The 25244-nt window shown below is 39.6% G+C and overlaps 1 protein-coding gene across 1 annotated transcript; it reads right to left on the bottom strand.

Annotated features, from left to right (window-relative positions):
- Positions 1-1346: 1346 nt before the first annotated feature.
- On the bottom strand, positions 1347-23924 carry ARMH1 (armadillo like helical domain containing 1). Its single transcript, XM_063118636.1, has 11 exons — positions 23706-23924; positions 23322-23390; positions 22755-22921; positions 18563-18759; positions 17747-17831; positions 16649-16771; positions 10069-10141; positions 7470-7599; positions 6812-6889; positions 2476-2590; positions 1347-1534 (listed from the first exon to the last, which is right to left on the bottom strand). Exons 1-11 carry the CDS (start codon positions 23909-23911, stop codon positions 1461-1463), a joined length of 1317 nt encoding a protein of 438 aa, XP_062974706.1. The 5' UTR covers positions 23912-23924; the 3' UTR covers positions 1347-1460.
- Positions 23925-25244: the final 1320 nt, after the last annotated feature.

A 25244-nucleotide genomic window follows, 5' to 3' on the forward strand; every position in this document is an offset into this window, starting at 1 on the left:
GTCAGATAGGTGAAGTGGGTGTTCATCTCTGTTTTTCTGCCCTATTTTTACACAGGTAATCAATAGGAGCAGCAAAGTGTGGATAGTTTGGGCCATTTCATTCTAACAGGACAGTTTACAACTCACTGATGACTGGAGTACTCCACAGCCAATAGGACTGGGCTGCCCGTTGCCAGAAAAGTGAGCTTTTGTCAATGGGTGGTGTGTATGCCAAGTGATCAATTATTTACAGAGCTTTATTCCAGCTGCTCCTCAATCCCCATCTAGGTTCTGAATCCGCTACATAGTTATAGTATCACATTTGCCACATTGTGTATAATTAGGTCTCAGGAATCTATGAAAACTTGCATGTGATAATAATGCCGTAAATTTGGTTTTAAAATGGGCAACACTGGTAGACAAAAGTAGCACCAGTCTGGTACATGCAGTGGCAAAGGTGATGCTATACTTATCTAGCATGCTTCAGAACAGAGCTGGGGAGCAGCTGAGATAAAGTTCAGCTCTTGACACCTCGAGCTCTATAAAGTAGGTGGAACTGATTACATGGTAGATGCCACCCACTGTGCAAAAGCACACATTTCTAGAAATGGGCAGCCCAACCTGATGCAGAACTAGGCCCACCAGAAATAAATGGATTTAAGCAAAGGATCAAATCCCTAATTGCTTTAAAACAGCGATGTTATTTTTTAAAAAAATGCCTACATAGGCAGCCACTAAATATTTAAGTGTGTCAGTTTTATGTGCAATACATAATCTTTATGACTAGAGAAGCTAGTGTTGCTTTCCCAGTAATGCTGCTAAAGAATGACAATTCATGCTTTAGATTATCTTCAGATCGTATAAATGTTTCACCTTCTTATAAATATTTCTGTGGAAAAGAATACTTGAGTCCATAGCAAATTTTGGGTCTATTTATTCTTAGTCAAGTATGTGTTCTGTAGTGCTTAATTTGCAAGAGAAAGGAGGAGGAAGACATGCATTCATTAACCTGAGTGTTTGGTCAGTTGAACCTACAAATTTAAATTTGGAGTGAAGTAGAACTTTTAAGTACAAATTTAATGTAGTAATCCAGTACCTCTTTTATTTATGACATGGGTATCCTATCTCATAGGGTTTATTCCATATTTGTCTTCATAAAACTGACAAAGATAACGCTGGAACTTTGGTGCTGGAAAGGTTGATCCAACTGTATTGTAAGAGCCATTTCTTGTGTTGAAGGAGTGTTAGTGGATTTTCAGAGTTGAGAAAGGGGATGGTGAGTGAGACTAGAACACACCTGTTGCAAGGTGTTTGGGACTTGCGTAAGTGCCAAGTATGCTCTGCATTACAGTTATGTAGACCTCCCTTCTGTTCTCATCGGGGTGGATGGAAGGCCCTGGAAAGAAATAGAAGTGAAAGGGGCATATAGAAAAATAGGAACAAGATGAAAATGGACAATAGTGCTCAATAGTTGAAGGGAATTAATAGGTAGATGGTAGAGGAGTTATATCCCCATCTTCAGTCTGCAATTCTTCTTCAGGGCGTGGTTCTGCCACTAGGGAGAGAAAAGCAGAGTTATGAGCCTAAGAAATGCAAGTCAGCATTTCTTCATTGATTGAGCAGTGTGATGGCCTGTTGTTGTTGTTTTTTAAAAAAATACTGGGTTGGAGTCAGTGATGTTCATTCAACTGATGGAAGCAATTCTGTCAGCAGAACGAGAGAGGTAATTCCCCACCCTTGGTGCACCTTCAAAAACCTGCTCTGAAGGGCAGGGAAATCCTCCAAAACAGATTTCCAGGCAGGACGGAGAGCTGAAGTGGGGATGAGAAAAGGAGTAAGTCCTACTGCACTAGAAGGAGTAAGTCCTACTGCACTAGTTAGTCTGCTGGACTAACACTGGATTTAACCCACCATTACACACAGATATTATCAAAGTCCTTTAGAAAGTCAATGTAGTACATTAGGTGGAGTGCTGCATTTGAGCAAGTTCAATAACTACTTAGCATTGACCATAAGGTTGTTAAGACGATACAAGGGAAATAAGACCTGGAAAGCAGTCTGTACATGTAGTTGCACTATAGAAATTAAAAGTTTAGGGGATGACTAGAAGCTACACTTCATTAACCTACCTATTGCTGTTTCTGCTCTGGGATAGACCAACCACCCAATCATGTGACTAGACCTTTTTTGGGTTTGATTTTGTCTCTTAACTGGTATCCTTCCCCCGCAAATCTTATATGTGAATATATTTGAAATAATAAGTACAAGAGAGTAATCTGATTTTTCCCCCTAGTGGACTTGTGGGACTTAACCTGAGTGGCTTCTTAATACTGTTCTGAATTAACAATTAGACCAGATTACCCTTTCTCATTCTTTCCTTGCCAAAACATTACACAAGAAGTCACCCTATAACTCCTCTCATTTCTATATTTCTCAGCATTATGCAAGTATCTGAATACTCTAGAATTAATTTGTCCACACCTGCAAGGAACATACCTGGGAAATCCATTTTTCCTATTGCCAAAAAATCTGCTGGAATATTGACTATATTGGTGGTCAGGATTTCAGCCTGCACAGCATCCATGTTCAGATACAAGTTCGTAGCATCTTGCTAGAGAGAAGAAAAAGCTGAGACATTCAGTCCCTTTATTGAAAGGGAGGGCACTGTTTGATGGTTCCTTGACATCTGTCTGTCTCTGAACCAGGGCCAGTCTAATTTATTATTTTTTATTAGAGTCATATCATGCCTTTCCACCAAAATATGGTGCTCAACGCAGCTAACAATAAGATGCAGCTTACAATAAAGACTTCTTTAAAACATAAAAATCAATAAGTTAAAACAGAACTATAAAGGAAATAAACAGCACCAACCCAATGAAAACTGCTTTTAGCAGCAGACCTGCCAAAGGCCTATCTGAATAAAAACATCTGTGCATGCTGGTGGAAGGAGAAGGCTGGAAATACCCCATCATGGCCTCTCCAGTCTCCTCTCCCTGCCCACCAAAGTGCTCCCTTTCCCACTCTCTGAGGTTTGTTTATTTATTTATTACATTTTTATACCGCCCAATAGCTGAAGCTCTCTAGGCGGTTCACAAAAATTAAAACCATACTAAAACAACCAACAGGTTAAAAACACAAATACAAAATACAGTATAAAAAGCACAACCAGGATAAAACCACGCAGCAAAATTGATATAAGATTAAAATACAGTTAGAACAGTAAAATTAAGTGTTAAATACTGAGAGAATAAAAAGGTCTTCACATGGCGACAAAAAGAGTACAGTGTAGGCGCCAGGCGGACCTCATTCCACAACCAGGGTGCCACAGCGGAGAAAGCCCTCCTCCTAGTAGCCACCTGCCTCACTTCCTTTGGCAGGGGCTCACGGAGAATGGCCCCTGTAGATGATCTTAAGGTCCGGGCAGGTACATATGGAAGGAGGCGTTTCTTCAAATAACCTGGCCCTAAACCGTTTAGGGCTTTGAATGTCAATACCAGGATTTTGAATTGGGCCCGGACCTGGACTGGCAGCCAATGAAGTTGTAAAAGGACTGGCGTAATATGATCTCGCCAGCCAGTCCCTGTTAGTAAACGGGCTGCCCTGTTTTGTGCCAGCTGAAGCTTCCGGACCGTTTTCAAAGGCAGCCCCACGTATAACGCATTGCAGTAATCCAAACAAGAGGTTATCAGAGCATGGATAACTGTAGCTAGGCTATCTCTATCCAGATAAGGGCGTAGCTGGTATATCAACCTAAGCTGATAAAAGGTGCTCTTTGCCACTGAGTTCACCTGTGCCTCAAGTGACAGTTCTGGATCCTAGAGCACCCCCAAACTACGGACCCAATCCTTTAGGGAGAGTGCAACCCCGTCCAGGACAGGGCAAACATCACCTCGCTGGACAGATGAACCACCCGCTAACAGTACCTCCGTCTTGTCTGGATTGAGTCTCAGTTTGTTAGCCCTCATCCAGTCTATTACCATGCCCAGGCACTGGTTCAGAATAGCCACTGCCTCACCTGGGTTTGATGAAAAGGAAAGGTAGAGCTGGGTATCATCCGCATATTGATGACACCTCAGTCCACATCTCCGGATAACCTCCTCCAGCGGCTTCATGTATATGTTAAACAGCATAGGGGATAAGATAAGAGCCCTGTGGAACCCCATGGCTTAGGAGCCACGGCACAGAGCAATAATCCCCCAGCACCGCCTTCTGGAATCGGCCATCCAAGTACGAGCGGAACCACTGCAACGCAGTACCTCCAACTCCCAGCTCAGACAACCTATCCAGAACGATACCATGGCCGATGGTATTGAAAGCCACTGAGAGGTCCAGGAGAACAGAGTCGCACTCCCCCTGTCTCTCTCCCGGCAAAGGTCACCCCACAGGGCGACCAAGGCAGTTTCCGTTCAAAAACCAGGCCTGAAAACCGATTGAAATGGATCTAGATAATCTGTTTCATTCAAGAGTGCCTGGAGTTGTCCTGCAACCACCTGCTCAAGCACCTTGCCCAGGAAAGGCATATTAGCCTGTAGTTGTTAACATTCTCCATGTTCCAGAAGTCAGAGAGGTAACCAAGTTCTTTCCATGCTGGCTCTGAGGGTGGGTGTGAAACTCCAGTTCACCCCTCCAAAGTCAGAGCACTGTCTCTGACCTCTGATCTGGGAATCTGAAGTATCCTATGGCCCCTCACAAGCTGTCTAGGGGCCATGGGATTGCTCCTTATCCTTTGATCCTACTAGGGTATGCGATATGCTCATGTTTAACTGGTATTATCCAGAAGTTCAAGTTTTCAGGATCTAACAACACTTGTGTAGATAGTCCTATTGATATGATGCATGTATAAAAACAACAGTGGTTGTTCAGTCGTTTCCAACTCTTCGTGACTTCATGGACCAGCCCACGCCAGAGCTATCTGTCGGCCAATGCTTACAAGAGAAAATTCTACCAGTAGGGGCTAAATGGATTTATAGATTTATTCAAAAGTCTATCATGTTTTGAATTAACAATCAGTTGTGTTAGCTCTTCCACCCTGTTTCCATTTTTTTTTCAAGACAGACTTTTTGTACTGGAATTTCATGGAAAGGCAGCTGGACAGTCTCCTGATTTACTAAAACCTGTTTCAAGTCTTAATGTGGCTAAAACTAGAGGCTTGTTCTTTCAGTATCAGGGTTTTGTTAAGATCAAAGCTTTAGTTGAATGGAAGTTTAGATGAGAAAGAAACAGACCTGAACTTTAGGGTAAAATCCAACATAAATCCCATTGAGATAAACTCACTGAAATAAATGGGTCTACTCTACGTTTTATGTGCAGAAGTACCATTAGAGCCAGGTAACGGATTCTGGGGAGTGGCAGTGCCACTTCTTGGCATCCAACTTGGCTGTTCCCATTCATGTGAACTGGCATCCCAGTGGTAGTGATGTTTGCTTGCTCTGGGCCTGGCTGTCTCACCTAGTTGTCTTCTCCCCAGTGCATTGTAGACAGCACCATTGCCAAGCAAGCAGAAAGGCCACACACTCCTGCAGGCATATGTGTACTGGCTCCACTACTGCTTCTTTGCAGCATTTGAACAGGCAGCAAGTTTGCCTGAGTAAAAATGTCTTTGCCTGGCAGCAGGATGACAACAGAGGGGGCTATATACCATAGACTAGGAAAGGCAGCAACAACTCGAAGATCTTGCCAGCATGCTTAATGGAAAGATTCAAGGAAGCTATAAAACTTTTTCAGGTAACTGCCCCCTTGGTTCCACGCCCAGTGCCTCCTACCCTACACTATAAAAATCATTATTCAGAATAGCAGTTTTCAACGACCCACTAAGGAAGATAATAACAATAAAATTCAAAACAGTAACAATTAATAGAATATTTACTCAAAATCCAATTACATTTTTTAGTTTATTCAAGTAAATATAATTGATGAACTTGATCCAGTGATATCATCTTTTCAAAGTCTGATAGTCATTTGGCAAGAATATTAGATATCACATTTTAGATATCTAGAATGTGATTTAGATATCACATTAGTTATCACATTTAGTCAAAAGCACCAAAACGCTAATAAAGAGATATACCCTGCTTGGTGTGCCCCACCACGCTGGCTGCAAACAGAGGCGTTCACTCTCTTTTCCTTCTCTCAGCAAGCCTGGGGCAGGTGCTTCCCATTTAAAGGGGCTGTGCTCCTCTGAATCCTGCTGGTCTGGGCGTCCAGGTGGAGGAGCTGAGAATGAAAAAGGGGCTGTGCTGTGCGCGGCCCCTTTAAATGGGAAGTACCCGCCGCAGGCTTGCTGAGGGAGGGAAAAGAGAGTGAACACCTCTTGTTTTGCAGCCGGCGTGGCAGGGCACACCAAGCAGGGTATGTCTCTTCATTCGTGTTTTGGTGCTTTTGAAACATTTCAATTCACTGTTAAAAGGATTATTCTTAAACGGTATTAATACATGTGTGGATTCTTCCCCTATATGGTTTGGGACCAAACTACCTTCTCCCATAAAAATGTCCCTGGGTTTTAAGGCCTTCTGGAGAGGCGCTTCTCAGAAAAGACCACCTCGAGCACCCCTCTGCTGCCCCTTTGCCTCTTAACGCCCCCCTATGCAATCCCACCGCCCCCTCTAGGAACCACTGATTTAAAGAAATTCTATATATAAACAACACATCAACAAAGGTCCAAAGTACTCCCCAAAGTCCTGCTGAAACAGAAAAGTTTTAGCCTGCCTCCGAAAGCACACCAAGTAGGGAGCCAGTCTAGCTTCCCTGGGAAGGGAGTTCCAGAGCCCCAGGGCAGCCACTGAGAAGGCCTTCTCCCATCAGGCAAGTGCAGTAAAGGACAGATAACACATACCATGAATAGCTGGAACAATTTTTCTCCCATGGCTGTCTTTACGTGATTCTCCACCACTATGAACTTCTTCACAAAATACTGCAAGGAAACACCAGTCAATCCATAGGAAAAAGTGTAATGGTCCTTGTGTGCCATCTTAAGAGACAGGGCCATAAGAACCCACGATTTATATTGTATTCCCAGTTCTGCTTTTCTCTTCCAGAGTCTTTAAGGTAGGATTGCGGGTGCGGGGGGGACACACGCACGTTAAACTTGACCTAAAGCTCCACCATCTTATAACAACTGGAGCCATCGGGAACAGTTCCTTAGTGAAAATATATATAGTTCTGCCTTATTGGGTCTGTGACAGCATAATAAAATGATGACGGATGACAGTATATAGTTCTACAGAGGTGTACATTTTGGAGGCAATTCCAAACTATGCCCTTATCAAGCAATACATACTAAATGCTGACATCACCTCACCACTCTTGCCATAGCTTGACTTCTTTTTAGCCTCACTCTTCCAACTTTTCCTTAGTCCCAGTCCACCCACAGCTTCAGCCCTTTATCTTTAATTGAAGAGCTTTCAAGAGGCAACAAGAGACACCCACACCCAAAAAAACCAGGAAAAAGAAACACCCACACCCAATTCCCTGCTAGTCCTAAAGCTACTTGCCTCTAGTGTGATGCTGGCCTGCCTCTGGCAGTTGGTGTGATCTTTGTTGCTCATGGCACACATGAGGCTGTGCACCACTCTCAAGAAGAGCAGTTCCTCAGCCAATTCTCTGGAGTCCTGGGCCAGAATACTGCAAGGAAAATGTTGGTCAGATCAGCATACTAAGAGAGGGGATGGAAGAATAGAGTTTTAGGGCAGAGAGAACGTTCCAGAGATTTACTTACACTCTCTCTCTCTCTCTCTCCACACACACACACGCACATATGTTGCTTTGATAAGGAGACAGTCAACAGGTTCAGCTACATTGTTTAATTTCTGCCTGCAATACACCTATTAAAGTCAGTGTGTCAAAAATATGGTGGCCAGGGCAAGCCCAATGATAGAAGTAAAGTAGGGTAGAATAGCAAAATTGCAAGGGTGGCTACCTCTATGTTGGAAAGTTGGCATATAGAGGCAGCAGATCAGTTATTTGCTTCCTACATTTTACTTCTCCAGAGTAATATTTTAGCCTCAATAACTTTCTAAAGGAGGTCTGGCTAAGAGTAGCTTATATTGAGCAAGGCCAGCTAATGAACTATAGCTGAGCAAGTATTTTACCTTGGTTTTCTAGGATTTGAATCCATGCCTGCTGATTTTGAATGAGCATGCAATTGTTAGGGCTTATGCTGCACAATTTACATTATATAGCCAACATCACAAATAGTTACCTCACACAAGAGAAACCTTCAGATATGAATTACCTGTATAAATTGTCCAACTGATAATATAAGTTGATGGGTTTGCCTGAGTTCCCTGTTCAAGATACCAGTGGAATTAGACATAAAGAGTGCACAGCCTGGAGCTAAATATGCCTCTCAGTATTATCACTAAGATTCATATTGTTCTGTTTGACCCTTCCAAACTGTTATTGGTCTTGAGTTATCAGGTTATATTTAGAGCAGTATGATTTCTATGTAGGCCCTCTCTAATAACCTTAGTTGTCACCTCCAGAGTTAATCCAAGCTTCTTTACTGCTGTAGGCAAATTCAAATTTGACCACCACTCCTTTCTTACCATGTTCAGAACCATAACAATAGCAACTTAGTTTTGGATAAGTCCCCTTTGACTTATGACATTATTGGGCTTCATTCTTTACATCTGTGCCTTACTTGTTTTAAGAAGTTAATGAGAGTTTCCAGCCTCTACAGCGCAGATAGCTTGCAAGGTCCTGTTCGGCCATCATCCAGAGCTATTTTAATAACATTTTTTATTGGTCTATTGTTTGTATTTAAGTATATATTTATTTTACTTCTTCAACTGCTACTACTTCTTATACATTTTCAGGGCCACTACAGTTCCTTGCCATCCTCTAAAACAGTTACTTATAATGGAGCCTTTGGCCCCTTTGCAGTTTCATCATCATCATCATCATCATTATTATGTGGATCTTTCTGCTGGTACCTGTTCTAGAGGCAGGACTGGCAAGATTAAAACACTGGTGAATTACGGTATAACAACCAGCACTCCAATCAAACACCATACAATTTAACACATTACATAACAGATGTAGAACGTGCATATATTATTATTGTCTCACCTCTTTACGGCGTGAGATGGCTGCAGCACAAAATCTGGCCACTTTCACAGTAACTTGGGCATTCATGCCTGACAAAAGGTAATCTAAACAAAATTTGTCTGTTCTGCCTGGGATTTTTTTTTTATGAGTGGTGTTATTAAGGAAACTCTGAGGTCTTTATACATGTGGCAGTAAAGTAAAACATGGACTATTAAAAACTGGTGAGTTTTTAACTTTTAATAAAAAAAAACCTTTGGTATATTTTAATACAGTTTTAAGCAGCAGTTTTTAACTATAACAACATTTAAACATTTTTAAACACAATATTGTATAGCCACAGGTCTTAACACTGTAGGGTCCTATGTTGGTAATTGTGCTGATTATGTCACATATAATGTGTCTGTACACATATGTATTTTTATTTGGGGGAAAGCCTCTTGTATACTAGACCACATCCCTGTTACTAGATCAGTGAGGAAGACTGTTTGTCAAAACTGGTTTAGTTTATTTGATATTGGTTATTTCTGGTATGGTTAGACGTTTGTAACACAACCACATTATATTCTCTCTCATTGGTTTGATGTATGATTCTTTACAGCACAACCATAGTGTATTCTTTCTTACTGGTTTTAATACATACATTTTGATTATCAGATTTTGTTTTAAGTTATTATCACCAGTAAGTCCAATCCAGTTGTTTTGCTGCCACATTTCTAAGGGTTGGGAGATATTTCCTGTTTTACTTTGGTAAGTAAATGTCAACCATATGATAAGGGAGAATTGGTGCTCTTGTGATACACCATCAAATGGGAACACATATAACATGGCTGCCAAAACTGATGCTCTTCTTTCTGTCTGAGCAGTAGGTGAAGGGAGTGTACAGTTTGTTCCTGTCTGGTCTATGGACTAGTGGCTGTTTCACACAAGAAGTTAGGTATTGTGCGTAGACTGTATTTGCTGTTTAACTGAAACTGAGTTAACAGTGTTGCACATAATTTGTCTCAGTGTCTTGACAACCAGTTCCAGTAATTTATGATCTCTTACCCAATTGCTTTAGCTGCAGCAGCTTGCTGAATATATGCTGGCAAGGACTCCATCAAGTGTAATGTACCTGTTTCTGAACACAGGAAACAATATAGGAATCAGGTGCTATGTCTAATATCTGCCCCAAAGCCTTAGCTTTTGACCTAAGAACATTGGCCAGAAAGATCTGAGTTCTTAAGATTCCCAAAGGGAACCCATTCCCATACAAATTCTGCATCTCTTTTGGTTTAGCCCATTATCTTCCAGTTTGCCATTTTACAAATCAGGCAGGGAAATTGACTACTTGACTTATGGGCAGAGGATTTTGGTTTAGGGTCTGCTTTGAAAAATATAAAGATCTGCGAGGCTCTCCCTACTCAAATTTCTGAAACTAATGGTGAAGAACTTCTGTTTTTCTTTAGCACTGGGTTCTTATTCCTCACACCCCTTGTGTGTAAAATTGGAATGTGATGGGGGTCTACAAGATTGAAAGGGAAGACAGAGGTTAGACTAGTAGTAATGGGGGGTAATGCAACTTCCGGTGGCTGAGTAACATTTGGAGTCCCGAGCTCCCGGTCGTTGAAGCGTTTATAAGAAAATATCTCACTTCTGAGAGCAATTAAGAGTGAGTAAATTTTGACAGAGTGAAGCGAAAGCCTCTGGCACTGAAAGCGAAAGGAGCTGGAGTTTTAAGAGGGAGATAAGGGGAGAATAAATCAGTTTTGTTACAGGTCTGAAACTGGCGTTTGGTGTGTGGCCGAAAGTATATGTCCGGAGATCCTAAATCTCCTCTAAAGCTCGGAAAGTTTATAAACAACTTGAGCTGCCGCGCTGGGGTAGACATCCCTCAGATAGGAATTTGGCACGTTTAGAAAGGATCGGAGATAAGGAGCAAGATAAGAGTGACACGGAAATGGAAGCGGACGCTCTTATGGCTACTGGGAATCAGAAAGGAGTCAAGGCAGCTCCTGTTGCTAAGAAGCCAGATATGACTCCAGAACAGATGCTGGGGAGTGTCAGAGAGCTGATAAGGGATGAGCTACAAACATTCCGTAAGGAAGAAGCAGCAGCTAGAGAAAAACTGCTGCAAAGAGTGGAAGAGAAGATGAGAGAAGCTATTAAAGAGGTTAAGAAAGACACAAGTTTTGCAGACAAAAGTGGTAGAAATGCAAAGAAAGTCTTTGATTCAAGATCAGAAGCTGGAAGAATACGAGGTCAGATTTGAACAATGGGAGCAAAGAATAATTTTTTACAGGATCGGGACCGCCGTTGGAATCTTTGCATCAGACGGGTCCCTGAGGTTTCAGGTGAGAACCCTAAAGTCTTGAGAGGCATGGTCCTGGAATGGTTGGGGACTGTGACCAAACAGCTGGGATGGGAAGAAGCTGATTTGGAACATGTTTACAGAATGGGCCCCAGAAGGAGTATTTACCCAAGAGACAGTATCATAAGATTTGCAAGCTCTTTCAAAAAAGATCAACTGATGAAAGCAGTAAGGTTGGTTCCCGGGATGCTGATGTTCAAATCAAATCCAATTCAAGTTTTCAACTATTTCTGCCCGGAAACCATTAGTTGGCGGAGGAGTGTGAAACCATGCACTGTGGTTTTGAAGAGCGCTAGAATAAGCTACAGCTGGGGGTACCCAGTATTTTCGAAGTTTGTATATGGGGGACGCCATCACAGAATAACATTGGCTTCACAACAATGCGCATTGTTGTGGGAGTTGGGGCTGATCCAAGGAGATAAAGAGATGGAAAACAAGGAGGTGGGATCTGAAACAGAAGAAGGAGCAGTTGGAGGTGTTGCTGTAGGGAATGCAGAGAGAAGACTGACTGGGAGTTGGGACTGGAGGTTGCCAGATACTGGGAGTCGTCATCCCCCCCCTAAGGGTAGAATTGCCATGTGGGAGGTTGGACACCTCCAGAGAAGAAAGGGGGGAAGGGCTTAAATGTGGGGGTGGGTGGGAGAAGGGGGGGAATGTATGTAAATGTATGTTGTTTTTTCACTAGAGGACCATTTGAAAGAAAAGACAATAATTATATGGAGAATCGAATGAGAATTACTACGTTAAACGTCAAAGGGTTAGGAACAGTGTTAAAAAGACAGAGAATAGAAGCTTTACTGAACAGAGATAAAGCGGATATTATATTCTTACAAGAAACGTATCAAGTTAAAGAAGGAGTTAACGAACTTAAATTGAGGTGGGCAATCACGTATGAGAAAGCATGTGGATCGTCAAAGTCTAGAGGTGTAGCGATTATAATCTCGAAGAAATGTGGTTTTAATGTGTTACAAGTAAAGAAGGATACAAGGGGGAGATTTATAATAATTCAAGAAGTGGGCCGAGAAAAGTACACATTGGTCAATATATACGCCCTGAATGAGAATCAGGTGGAGTTTTACGAACAAGTGTTTAGAGAAATGGGGGGCCTGCAAAATGGATCAACAATAATGGCTGGAGATTTTAATATGGCTTTAGATAAAAAGAAAGATAAGTTGAAGCCCACAGCACAAGAAAAACGTAAAAATATTACAGGGTTATATAAAATTATGGAAAGAAATGAGATGCAAGACATGTGGAGGTGGATTAAGGGGCATGAATTAAAGTACACATACTTTTCCTCAGCTCACAATAATTATTCTAGAATAGATTACATTTTTGTATCAAAGAGTTTAGTGTCAAAATTAATAAATACAGAAATAGGGATAATCAAAGTTACGGATCATGCTTTAGTTAACGTAGATATCGAAATACAGAAGGATTACAGGGATGCTAGAAGATGGAGATTAGATAATAGATTACTTAATGGGGTGAAATTGTGAAGAAAATTGAGAAAGAAATGGAGGATATTTGGGCAATCAATGACACAGGACAATGTACCCAAGCAATATTATGGGATTTGATGAAAGCAGTTGCTAGAGGGATTTGTATTAGGGAGACGTGTAGGATGAGGAGACAACAAGAAGAGAAAGCAAAGGAATTACAGAAGGAGATTAAAAAATTGGAGGGGGAATATATTAAAAATAGAGATAAGCACTCATATGTGCATCTGCAGGCAAAGACGAAGGAATGGGAGGAAAGGAACACTGAGGAAATACAAAAGAACTTGCTATATTTAAAAAGAGAATTTTTTTAACATAGTAATAAGAGTTCTAAATGGCTGGCCAGATCTGTGCAATCAAAGAAGAGTAGGAACTTAATTGGAGTAATTAAGGATAAAGCGGGGAAGAATTGTAATTTGATGAAAGAAAAGTTAAGACATTTTTCAAAAATTTTATCAGGAATTGTATACATCAGAGAGTAAATTAGGGGAAAAAATTGAGGAATATATAAAGGAACACTGGAAAATAAAGCTACAAGATGAAGATAGAAAGGAGATGGATTTAATAGTGACGGACAAGGAAATAGAGGAGGTTATTGATGGGCTAAAAGGGTTAGATGGATTGGGACCAGAATATTATAAAATATTTAAAAGAATGTTGATACCTAAGTTAGTAGTGTTATATAATAGGGTACAAGAAGGGGAAGTGATCCCACCATCGTGGGAACAATCATTGATAGTGTTAATACCAAAACCAGAGAAAGACCCGACAGATCCCGGGTCGTATAGGCCTATCTTGTTATTGAATCAAGACGCAAAAATATTGACAGCAATTATGGCTAAAAGGATGAATAAGTTTATAGCTAATTATATCGAAAGGGACCAGTGCGGGTTTGTAGCAGGAAGACAGATGTCTAATTTAATTGGAAGGGTACTTAATACAATAGATATAATTGGAAGAAATAAATTTAAAGTGGGATTGATAGCCTTAGATATTTTTAAAGCCTTTGATTGCGTGGAATGGCCAGCACTAAAAATGATAATAGAAAGATTAGGATTTGGTGAGAGATTTAAAGGTATGATAAACAAGTTATATCAAAAAAATAGTGCATGGGTACAGGTAAATGATGGGTTGACAGAACGAATTTTCCTAACCCAAGGTACATGGCAAGGATTTCCCCTTTCCTCGATTTTATTTGCATTAGTAATAGAAACATTGGCAATAATAATTAGAAAAGATGAAAACATCAAAGGGATAGGAAGTAGAGAGAAAACCAAAATAAGTTTGTTTGCGGATGATACTTTATTAATGGAAGAGTTTAGGAAAATAAGACTATCATGGTTTGGAAGAATAGCAATTATAAAAATGAAGATCATACCAAAGATTATTTTTTTGTTTAGAATGTTACCAATTAAAGTGTCGGAGGCAGAAGTGAAATATTGGCAAACGGTAGTTAATAATTATGTTATTAGAAAGCAAGGATCAATAAGAAGATATGGTATGAATCTCCAAAAGTGGGAGGATTGGGTCTCCCTAATATAAAGTGGTATTACATTGCAAATCAATAAAGATATGTGATAGAGGGGATGATAGGAAATAAAGATTTGGAATGGTTAGAATAGGAGACGCAAGAGAAGAAGTATAGGTTGGAGAACATTTTTTTTTTATAATTAAAAAAAAAAAAGAAATGGGGGGAATAGAGAACCCCCTGATGAAAAATATAATAGAGGTTTGGGCCAAATATAAAGAAAAATTAATGCCAAAGATATCTCCCCTAATGCCAGTGGTGATGATGGGGAATTTCCCAAAGAATTTGAAGAAAGAATTGGAGAAAGATTTAAGAGAAAAGGGAATAAATAAATTAAAAGATTGGATGAAAGAAATGGATAAAGACAAAATAAAAGAGTTAGTAAGAGAGAGGCGAAATGCTTGGATGGAGGCACCACAACTAGAATGGACAAAAAAGTGGAAAGAGGAAAATATAGAGTGTAGAGAGTGTACAGAAATGGAAAGGTTGATTTTACAAAGAGAAAACAAAACTGGAAAGTTAGTTGGTAGGGGTATAATGAGTGCGGTGTATAAGATACTAATGAGCATGGAAAAACAACAAGAACATATTAAAATGATATGGGACCAAGATATGGTAGGACAGTTAAGTGGTCAAGAGTGGGGGAAGATATGGAGTCAACGTATATTAAAGAGTATGTCGACAAGAATAAAAGAAAACTACTACAAATTAGTATGGAGGTGGTATTTAACACCAGTAAGATTACACCAAATAGATAAGAAATATTCAGTAAATTGTTGGAGAGGGTGTCAGGAAATAGGTATGTATTTTCATATGTGGTGGGACTGTAAAAATATTCAGAAGTTTTGGCAAATGGTATTTAAAGAAATAAATGAAATAATGGGATGGAAGGTAGAAATAGGCCCAAAGATAGCATTGTTATCAATATATGAAGGTCCAACGTACGCAAAATAGTAAAGAATTAATAACTAATTTACTAACAGCAGCTAGACTGATAATTGCTAGGAATTGGAAAGAACAAAGAGAACATAAAATAGAAGAATGGTATAAAGAAGTCTGGGATATTGCTATTAATGATAGGCTAACGGGGTATATGAAAGTTAAGAAAGGAATATTAAAGCGGAATGATTTTGAGGAGATTTGGAAACCATTTGTTAAATTTGTATTAGGAAAAGGGAAAGGGTGTAAACCGTCACAAGATGTGTTACAATTTTGGAGTGGAGAATAATGGTCCCAGGGGGTGGGTTGCACCTTTTATTATTATCATTTTTATTATGGTTATTATTATTGTTGTTGTTATTATTATTATTATTAGATTATTGTATTAAGTAGTTTTTTTCTTTGTTATCGTTATTATTGTAATTATTTTTTTTTTAAATAGACTAGTACAACAACAACAACAACAGTTTATTGCAGTCAATAGACCATTCCAACAAAATTACATACAAAAGGACTGAGCATACAATTAGCCATTAAAAAGACAAGAAATCATAGAGGATCTAATAGAAATGGCCAGGTTCAAAAACTTGGCCACTTGCTCGGTGATTGATTTGTCTGAGTTCCGAAGTAAAAGGGACATTAAGAATTCAGTTGGGTGACCAGGAAAAGATTGTAAAATGGGGTTCAGAAGATCATTCCTAGCCCCTTGGTAAAATCTACAGAACAGTAACACGTGTGATACGGTTTCCACCTCAGTATTGTTACAGGGACAGCATCTGTTGAGCAGAGGGATTTTGTTGTATCGGCCATCTAAAAGTTTAGAGGGAAGGACGTTAAGTCTGGCTAGTGAGAATGCTCTCCTGTATTTGGGGATTGTTAACCAGCGCAGGTAAGGCATCCCATCTTTGCAAAAGGAGACTGGTAGACCTAGGGACTGTGGGGAGCATGGGCCCCGAGCAGCACTTTGGAGGTCTTGCATGTCTATATCGAGCAGCCTCTGTTTCACTAGTGATTTGGTACTAGCTAAATCCCTTGATAGTAACATAGGGGATGACAGGCCTACTGAGTTGATTTTACTTGTCATGGCCTTTGACCAGGGAGATTCAAAATGGAATAGACTAGTAATAAAAGGGAACAGAGTATGAATTTAAATTTGATAATGTTGGGATGCTACTGGGAGTGCCAGGCAAGTCTCCCCACATACTAAAAATTGAAATCCAACCATGCTTCTCCAGGAATGGGGAGGAAGATGTAGAGATGAAAGCCTCCTCTCCACAAGCAGGCCCAAATGGCAGTGTTTGGAGGTCTCACCTTCCAGGATTCGGGCTTGCATTTTGGCAGTCTCCTGTCTTGATGGCTTTAACAATGCAACCAGTCCCTTAAGCAATGCTGGCCGCACATCATAGGCCATGAGGTCCTTGATCAGTTGAATTGCTGAAAGAAGAAAGATGCCAAAATGGGTTATTTGTTGTTGCACAGTAATATAGCCAGTGAGGAATATAACAACCCCCTCGGGTACATTTGGCTCTGGGTCTTTTGCATGCAGGGATTCAGAGATCTTCCTGAACACTGCAAACGATGGAATAATCACTCTCCGCTTGCCCTATGGGTATGTTCAGTGTGAAGCCGACAGCATCACTGTATATTTTTTACTATATAAACCAGTTTCTCCCCTTACACAGAAGCAGACCTGTTTAAAAAGAGCTTCCGTAATAGTTTTATATTCACAGATGTCCCTCTCCATAAAAAACTTTAGTAAAAGGTGAAAGATGAATACGGTCTGAAAAGAAACTGGAGTATGAAACCTATGTTTCACAGCATGACTCATGATTACCAGCCATGAAAGTGACAAGTCCCGATACTGAACCTTTATGTTCCATTTCCTTTACTGGGAAAGTCACCATCTAGTCTTTGTAGAGAAAGAAGATCACTGATATTACTGGAAAATTACTTCTACGGTGTAGTGCATGATAGTAATCACCTTGTAAATTAGCTTCCCAGATCCACCCAGCTTTTCTGCCAACCAGTCACCAGTAAGCTTAGTAACTAGACCAGCTACTTCTTCCCCAACCTGAGAACCTTTTTCGGGGGGGGGGGGGACTACAACACCCATCAGCCTCAGCCAGCATGGACTATGGTCTGGGATTATGGAAGTTGTAAACCAAAACATCTTGAGAGACCCAGATTGGGGAAAGCTGAACTAAATTATATATGTAAAACTGTCTTGTTCTCTATCTTACATAAATTTTGCTTTCTCATGTATACCTTAATTACCAAGATTCCTCCCCTCCTACAGATAATAGGTTCACACATTTCTGTGTTATTTAAATACTGATTTTCAGCATTCAATAGATTTGTATTCTCTCTGGTCCAATAGTCTGAGAGCTCGCTAAAGCAGGGGAGTCTTACCTTCATATTGCACTTCCAAATGCAGAGAGCGGAGCACACTCAGTACAGAGCCCACGATGCTTGGATGGGCTTTCCCCACAATAGTCTGTCAAAGTAAAGGAGCAAGGAGGACATATTATTCCCTGAACTGGATTCTGTTGCCGTCCCTCTTGCAAAACCAGCTTGAAAAATATGGGACATAACCAAGAGATCACAAGGAAGAGATCCAAGCTATAAAATCTTCAAAGCCAGCATGATTCACAGTTGACAACAGACTACACTTTGACCCGGAAGCTGAATCCAAATCCCTTCTCAGCTGTGGGTTGCTTATGTGAATATTGAGTCCCCTCTTGGGATACTTCATACATTATGTATTGAGTGTGTATACCAGCCTTCCCTAACATGGTGCCCTCCATGAGAGTTGAAATGCAACTACAATCATTCCCAGACAACGTGGGGAAGGATAGAATGTACAATTTGTAAGAGACATAAAACATGTTTTGAAATAAGTGTGCCAAGGGAGACCAAAGGAATTGGCTGCTGTTACCTGCTGCATGTAACAAACTTTAAAAATAAACATTTGTCTATGTAACATATTCCTCAAACTCATTTTTCAAAATGAAAGAAACAACAAGGAGCAATTACAGGATTGTTGCGAGGGCAAATAAAATAAATATTGTGAACATGAGGCAACTTAAAAGGTCAATACATGAGAAGAAAATGATCCTAGCAAGGAAATCTTAAGCAGGTGTTATTGCTGAGTTCACACACAGTCCAATGATCAAACATAAATTTCAAGTTTGAAATATATGCACGCACACACTCCTTTTTGCCTACCTGTATTGTCCTGAGTGTTTGCAGGGACAGTTGCTGGGCTTTGGGGGAAGTGCACTTCAGAAGAGCAATCAGGCCTTTGTACACCTGATTTTGGTATTTGGGATTGCCATGGCCTAAAGCATCCAGAAGAATCTGTACTTGTTCTTGAGTCTCTTCTGACTTGGATGTAGCCAAAAACTCTGCAACTGATCGTACACCTGTGTAGGAAAAAGCTTTCTTAACAACCAGGCTAGGAAGAGTCACCTAAGTAGTTCTACCTTTAACTCATTTGACATTTTAATACCAGTATTTGGGGTTGTATCCAATTTTAGTCTAACTGAAATACCATTCCTTTCAATGGGACTATTGTAAGTAGAACTAACATTGGATATAGCCCTTTCTAAGTAATAAAGGACACTGGTATTAAACCATGTTGGATATGCAGTGTACTGGTGGTAAGGACCTACTCCTTCTAACAACAAAGTCAGCAGATGAGTGTAAAGCAGCTTGTAGCCAAAATGGAGAGGACTGAGAAACAAGCATGCTTGCGGGGAACCCCAAGGGTTGCAAAAGTACAGCAAATCTGGAGTCGAATTCTGCTTGGAGGGAATAGCTGATTAAAATCCAGAACAAGAGTGAGTTTTGTTACAGGTCCCACTTGTAAATTTTATAATGGCAATCTACGGTTTGACACTAGCACTGCTTCAACAACATTATTTTCCTGCTCAGCTTCCAGATTTGGAACAGTTTCCCCCACTTTCTGCCAGCCATAAATGCCATGAGAGCATGTGACATTCAATATTCAGTTCAACTGTGGTCCAAACTAGACAAGCCACTAAACATGCTGTTTTTCTTAAAAGGTTCAAGGACACATTTCATGTCACATCTAGTTTATGGCTCTAAAAAGAACATCACTTGATTACTCCTATCCAAGTCTGTGTGGAAAGATTTGCAGCAAAATGCACAGGGCAATCTTCAAATGAATCCCTTTTTCTCACATGCTTTCATACGTGATCATGGGCTCTGTAATGGAAAGCAAAGCTAAGTGAAGGCATTACCACAGTAGCTAAAATATTAGTCATAACTTCCATAGCTTTTGATATTATGCCTGTAAATTATCAGTAGCTGCAACTTAAAATATTGAAAATACTTTAAGCCAAGCATGCAACCAAGATCTTTTCGTATTATGGCGGCCATCTTGCCTTATGATCTTCAGAAGCCTATTGAAGTCTACTGAAGCTGTCACTCTATACCACTGAAAAGAGCCGTTTTAGGGGGAGCACTTCTTTTTAATTATCAACTTATCCCCAGCTCCCCACTAGCAGTTAGTCCTGGTGTGAGACGTGAAGTTTGTTCACTTCACTCCTATCTCAATAATGGGAAACAGTCTAAAATACCTGGGCATTCAAACACCAAAGGACTTGCAACAGCTAGTTCCATGAAACTACACACCTGTTATAAAATTAATGAAACCAATTTAAAACATGGGCTAACATGAAGCTATCAATTCTGGGCAACGCTGCCTCTATAAAAATATGATTTGCCAAAGTTTCTTTTCCTTTTTCACATGATTCCCATTCCTCCACCAGATAACAAACTGAAAAAAATGGCAAGGACTACTAGAACTACTAGAGAGATTTATCAACAAGGAGAAAAAGTCTAGATTAATTAATGCACAGTACTGCAGCTGAGAGGAGGGTCTGCTATACCCAATTTACAATTGTATTTTACCTCTTTCCAGATCAAGCAATTAACAAGCGTAAGAAATTATATAGGCGTATCTTGGGTTTCTATGGAAACATTAAATAGTGCCCTCCCCTACCAAGCACTTCCCTTTAAGATGCTTACCAAGGTTGAAGTAGAGATGGTTGTTACAAAGCAACGTTCAAAATTTGGAAACCATGGGCTAGATTTCTTGCTTCCTCCCTCTCCCCTGTACTTAATTTTATACCACCCTAACTTTGAAGAACTGGACAAACCAGCACAATTCCTGTGCTGGAGGGAGAGGAGATTTTTCCATGTTAGGGACTTGTTTATAAGGGTTCAGCCCATCTTCCTCCACTGAAGAAGTGCCTCCAGGATAGGGAGCGTTTTGTGGCTACAAAAACTCCAAATAATCAATTTTGCTAAAACACTAGCTAGAGAAGAAGGTATTCCTCGAGCGCTAATGAACTTTGAAAATGCAAGCTTAGCCCAGGGTGGTTCCATGAAAGTTCTATTATTATTATTATTATTATTATTTATTTATTTATTTATTTATTTATATAGCACCATCAATGTACATGGTGCTGTACAGAGTAAAACAGTAAATAGCAAGGCCCTGCCGCATAGGCTTACAATCTAATAAAGTCATAGTAAAACAATAAGGAGGGGAAGAGAATGCCAACAGGCACAGGGTAGGGTAAGCAGGCACCGGGTAGGGTCCATAGTCTTCGTACTATATAAATGGTTAATCAATCTCATCTATGGAAACTCATCAGGATGAAAATTAGTATGGGAAGCAGACCTGAACACAATTATAATGTAACACCACCGGTCCCAACTCTGATCTACTCTCTTCATACAATTTCAACACAAATAAGAGAAGCCACAATGAAGGCATTTCTACAGTGGCACATTGCCCCAACAAAAATACACAATTTTAACAAATCTCTTTCACCATTGCACTGGAAGGAACATAGTCGCATTGGTTCCTTAATACATATGTGGCAATTATATCCAATAAGTGTAGGCTCTTGGATCCATGTTCTTTTTAAAATATGTGAATTTCTGAACACTGAATTAAAAACTGTGTTACCCTACTCATACTTTCAATTTTCAAAGATGAGAACAAACACTTTCTCACAAAGACTTGATTGCTGTCATGCTTGCAGCTGCCTGGCTTGAGATTGCTTTAAATTGAAAATTGTCTACTGGACCTTCAATACAAAAATGGATGAACAGAATATGGAAAATTGCTCTTTTTGAAAAGTGGACACATAGACTGAAACTTATAGAAGGACTGGAAAACCGAGACTTATTCATAGATGTGTGGTATCCATTTATTGCATATGCTAATGCACGTTCAGCTACCCTTACTGTTCCACCTGCACAATTTAAATTCTGGACTGATGCATTATTACACTGCTAGCCTCATAATCTGTACCTGTTTTATTTCTTATTATATTAAAACGACATTTTTAAACAAGTTTCCTTTGAGGCACTTTGAGAGCTATATCCCACAACACTTAAGAATTACCTTACTCAACTGTTTTTTATTTAATCAGGTCTTGTTTTTGACATGCAATCCTTAGACATTCAGTATGCATGCTTACTTATGAGTAAGCTCATTTGAACTCAGTTGGATTTATGTCTGAGTAAACATATAAGACAGCTGCACAGTATATATGGATTAAATAATACAGATTGTGATGTAGATTGCAGCTCTTAGGAGACAATACTATTAACATTTAGGAAAAACTTCTGAAAGCCTTCTTGAGCCCATCAGATAGAACAAGTGGCCTCATTCCAGCTTCCATCATATACAACTAAGCACCTCTACATCTGCATCAAGACACATCCAATCAATTAAATGGGGTTCAATGATCCCATCTAGATGCAAAATCTGCATTCTCGATGACTGTACTCAGAAGCTTGATTTCACATGCAGATTTCCCTAGTACATACCCATTTCAACGGGGGCAGTACAGCAGCAATCAAGATCCATTGTCACTTTCTGGTAGCCATAGATTAATTTCCTATTCATAGTGGGAAAATATAATATTCCACTCTGCTGAGGATATTTAGCTCTAACTCTCCATATACTTTACTAATCTTTTAACAGTTGAAATACTTCATCCCGCTCCAGCCAAGAAAGGAAACCTTAAAAATTTAGCAATATGTACAACAGTTTCAAAGGGGAACTATTCTTCAACTTACTGTACAAGTACAAACCCCATAACTGCAAGACTGTAAAGAAAACAACAACACCCTATACAGATTCTTGTAAGGATCAAAGACTTTGATACTCTTTTATCAGTGGAAGTTGGACCAGTGAAAGGTGTCCCCTGAACAGGATACTTAGCAAGACACAAAAAGAAAGCAACTCTTTTCCATCAATGGGATTCACTGGGACTGGAAAGAATGAGCTTAGCTCTGTGGGAAAACGCTGAGGTCAGAAAACTCCTTCACTTATACATCTGGCAGTACATTTCACTTGTCATAATTTGCCCACCATAGCTTTCACAAATAAGCTCTTTGAACTTCCTGCCAGAACTTGCTACCAATTGAAGAAGCTTTATGGACTCCCTTTTGTCCTCTTCTTTCAGTTGATTGAGTCCAAGTATTTCCAGCAGTGTGAGGATACCACCAATTTCCAAGAATTCAATAAGGTACCGCTGGCTGCAAAAATTTGGAGAACAAAGCAAAAATCTTAGTCTCTTGGGAACTTTTTTTTTTTGCAAGATCATAACACATTACTTCAGTCCTTGCTTAACACATGCTAAACATCAATCTCTTTACACAATTGGGGCATTTGGCAGCTTCACTGCTTCATTCATGGAAGCTTGTAAATAGGAGATTGTCTCCAGGCAGTAGAATTGGGAGATGAAATTTTCATTAGGCAAGAGAGATACAGAAGCACAAGCCAGACAGCACAGCTTCCTATTCTTGTGAATCCCTTTCATATTACAATTATATTATACCAAAGGCCAGCTGCTCATTCTCTATTTCACCAACCTGGGATGCTAAAAATCTCAGGATCCTGTACAATTCTCCTAGCAATAGCACATATTGTACTCACCCACTTGCAGCTGATAGGAAGATGCTAATGGACTTCAACTGGTATTCTAGGCATGTTCCATACATATACCTATTGTGAGTTTGTTAAGGATTTTAGTTGAATACATTTGAAGCTCATGCTTTCTAAACATTTAGAAGAATGGTTTGATTAAAGCAGGACTTGTCAGATGTGTCTGCAAACTTTCAAAAATGCATTTGGGATGAAGAACCATTGTTCTGGATTAGCAAATCTCTTAATATAACTGATGCAGAAAAGCTCTGATTACGAATTTCAAAACTGTGCTCATTTTGTCAAACAAATATATAACTGATCCTGGTAATTTTAACTGAGAAATGCTCTTTTCTGGCTTTTCCTTGAACACCAGCTCTCCAAGGAAGTGGATACGTCAGCCTGAGCCAGGCAGTTAGACGGGCCAGAAACAAACTGGCTCCCTGAGAGAATTCCATCTCTAGTTCTGGACCTGTTTTGCCTTGGTTGGCTAAGATAAAATTTTCCAGAATGTGGTTTCGAGTAACTTTGCCAGCACTATCCCATTCTTGCAGGAAACTTATTAATCTGCTGATGGCTGCCTGCTCCTTTATGGAAGTCATGGCTGGTAGTGGCTTTCTGTGAAGGAAGAAGAAGAGGTTTCAGAGATCGTTAGAGCGATATTTGTGAGATCAGAGAATACACCTACCTGATCTACGTTTGATGCATAGCACAAAAGAAGAAACTCTCTCCAGATTTCACCAAACTCAATTCAGCCTTGCAAACTGACTGACTACATTTTTAATAGAAACCCTTATGGAGCATTGTATAAATTATTAGGGTGCAATCCTATGTATATTTAGACAGGAAAAAACTCCTACAATTCCCAGCATGCCCCAGCCAGCCAGGCTGGAAATTGTAGTATTTTTTCTGTCTAAAAATGCATAGGATTTTACCCTTAATCGAATATTTTAATGACATATCAAAAGAATTTTGACCATCCCCTACATTGGAATCAATTCTCTGACAAATGCTTATTTAGTTTCCTCAGGAAGGCCTCAGACATGGAGATTCAACAATTTTGTGAGTGAGACAACTGATTCCATTGTTCACTTATTTTTGCATTTTATGAGCTTGTTCTAGATACTCAACCCAACTCAAACCCATTTTTTTCTGGTCCACCTCTCAGTATTTTCTGTTTTCATCAAGGCAGCTTTTAAGAGATTTCAAAATTACAGACATGTTCCCATTAATCTTCTTTTTTTTAAAAAATCCACCCATAACATTTATTAAAGAATTTTTATAATAAGGATTACAGACATCTTAAATGTCAAAATTATATCAGAAATAAAGACATGTTTGATCCAAATAATAAATAAAACCAAACAACAAACAGAAATACAATCAAACCCATGTCAAAGAGAGAGAAGAATTAGACCTTTAGACTAAACCACATCAATCTTATAGAAGCACAGATTGCCATTTTTTGTAAATGGTTGTAGGAAAAGTCAGAAACAAAACAAACACCCTGGCAAGATATTAATATAATATACTGGAAGGCTGGTGACCACTACTTAAGTATTGCAGTAATCTAATCTAGAACTGCCTTCCCAGGGTAGCTAGACTGGCTCCCTCTTTAATGAGCTTTCAGAGGCAGGCAAAAACTTTTTTGTTCCAGCAGGCCTTTGGTGAATAGTCTGGACCTCTGTCTATGCATAGGACTCTTAAAACTATTATGTATTTTAAATGTTTTAATACTGAAGTGTATTTAATTATATTTTTAACTTTTTTTAATGTATTTTTATATATATATATATATATATATATATATATATATTTTAAATACTATTTTTATTGATTTTCAAGTAAGGACAAATACAATAAATACACAGAGTAAAAGAAAACACTCAACAACAATATAGATGTTCCCATAGCACCACTATAAAAAAGCATGGG

The sequence above is a fragment of the Elgaria multicarinata genome, chromosome 1 (assembly GCF_023053635.1).
Source record: "Elgaria multicarinata webbii isolate HBS135686 ecotype San Diego chromosome 1, rElgMul1.1.pri, whole genome shotgun sequence".
NCBI classification, from domain to species: Eukaryota; Metazoa; Chordata; class Lepidosauria; order Squamata; family Anguidae; genus Elgaria; species Elgaria multicarinata.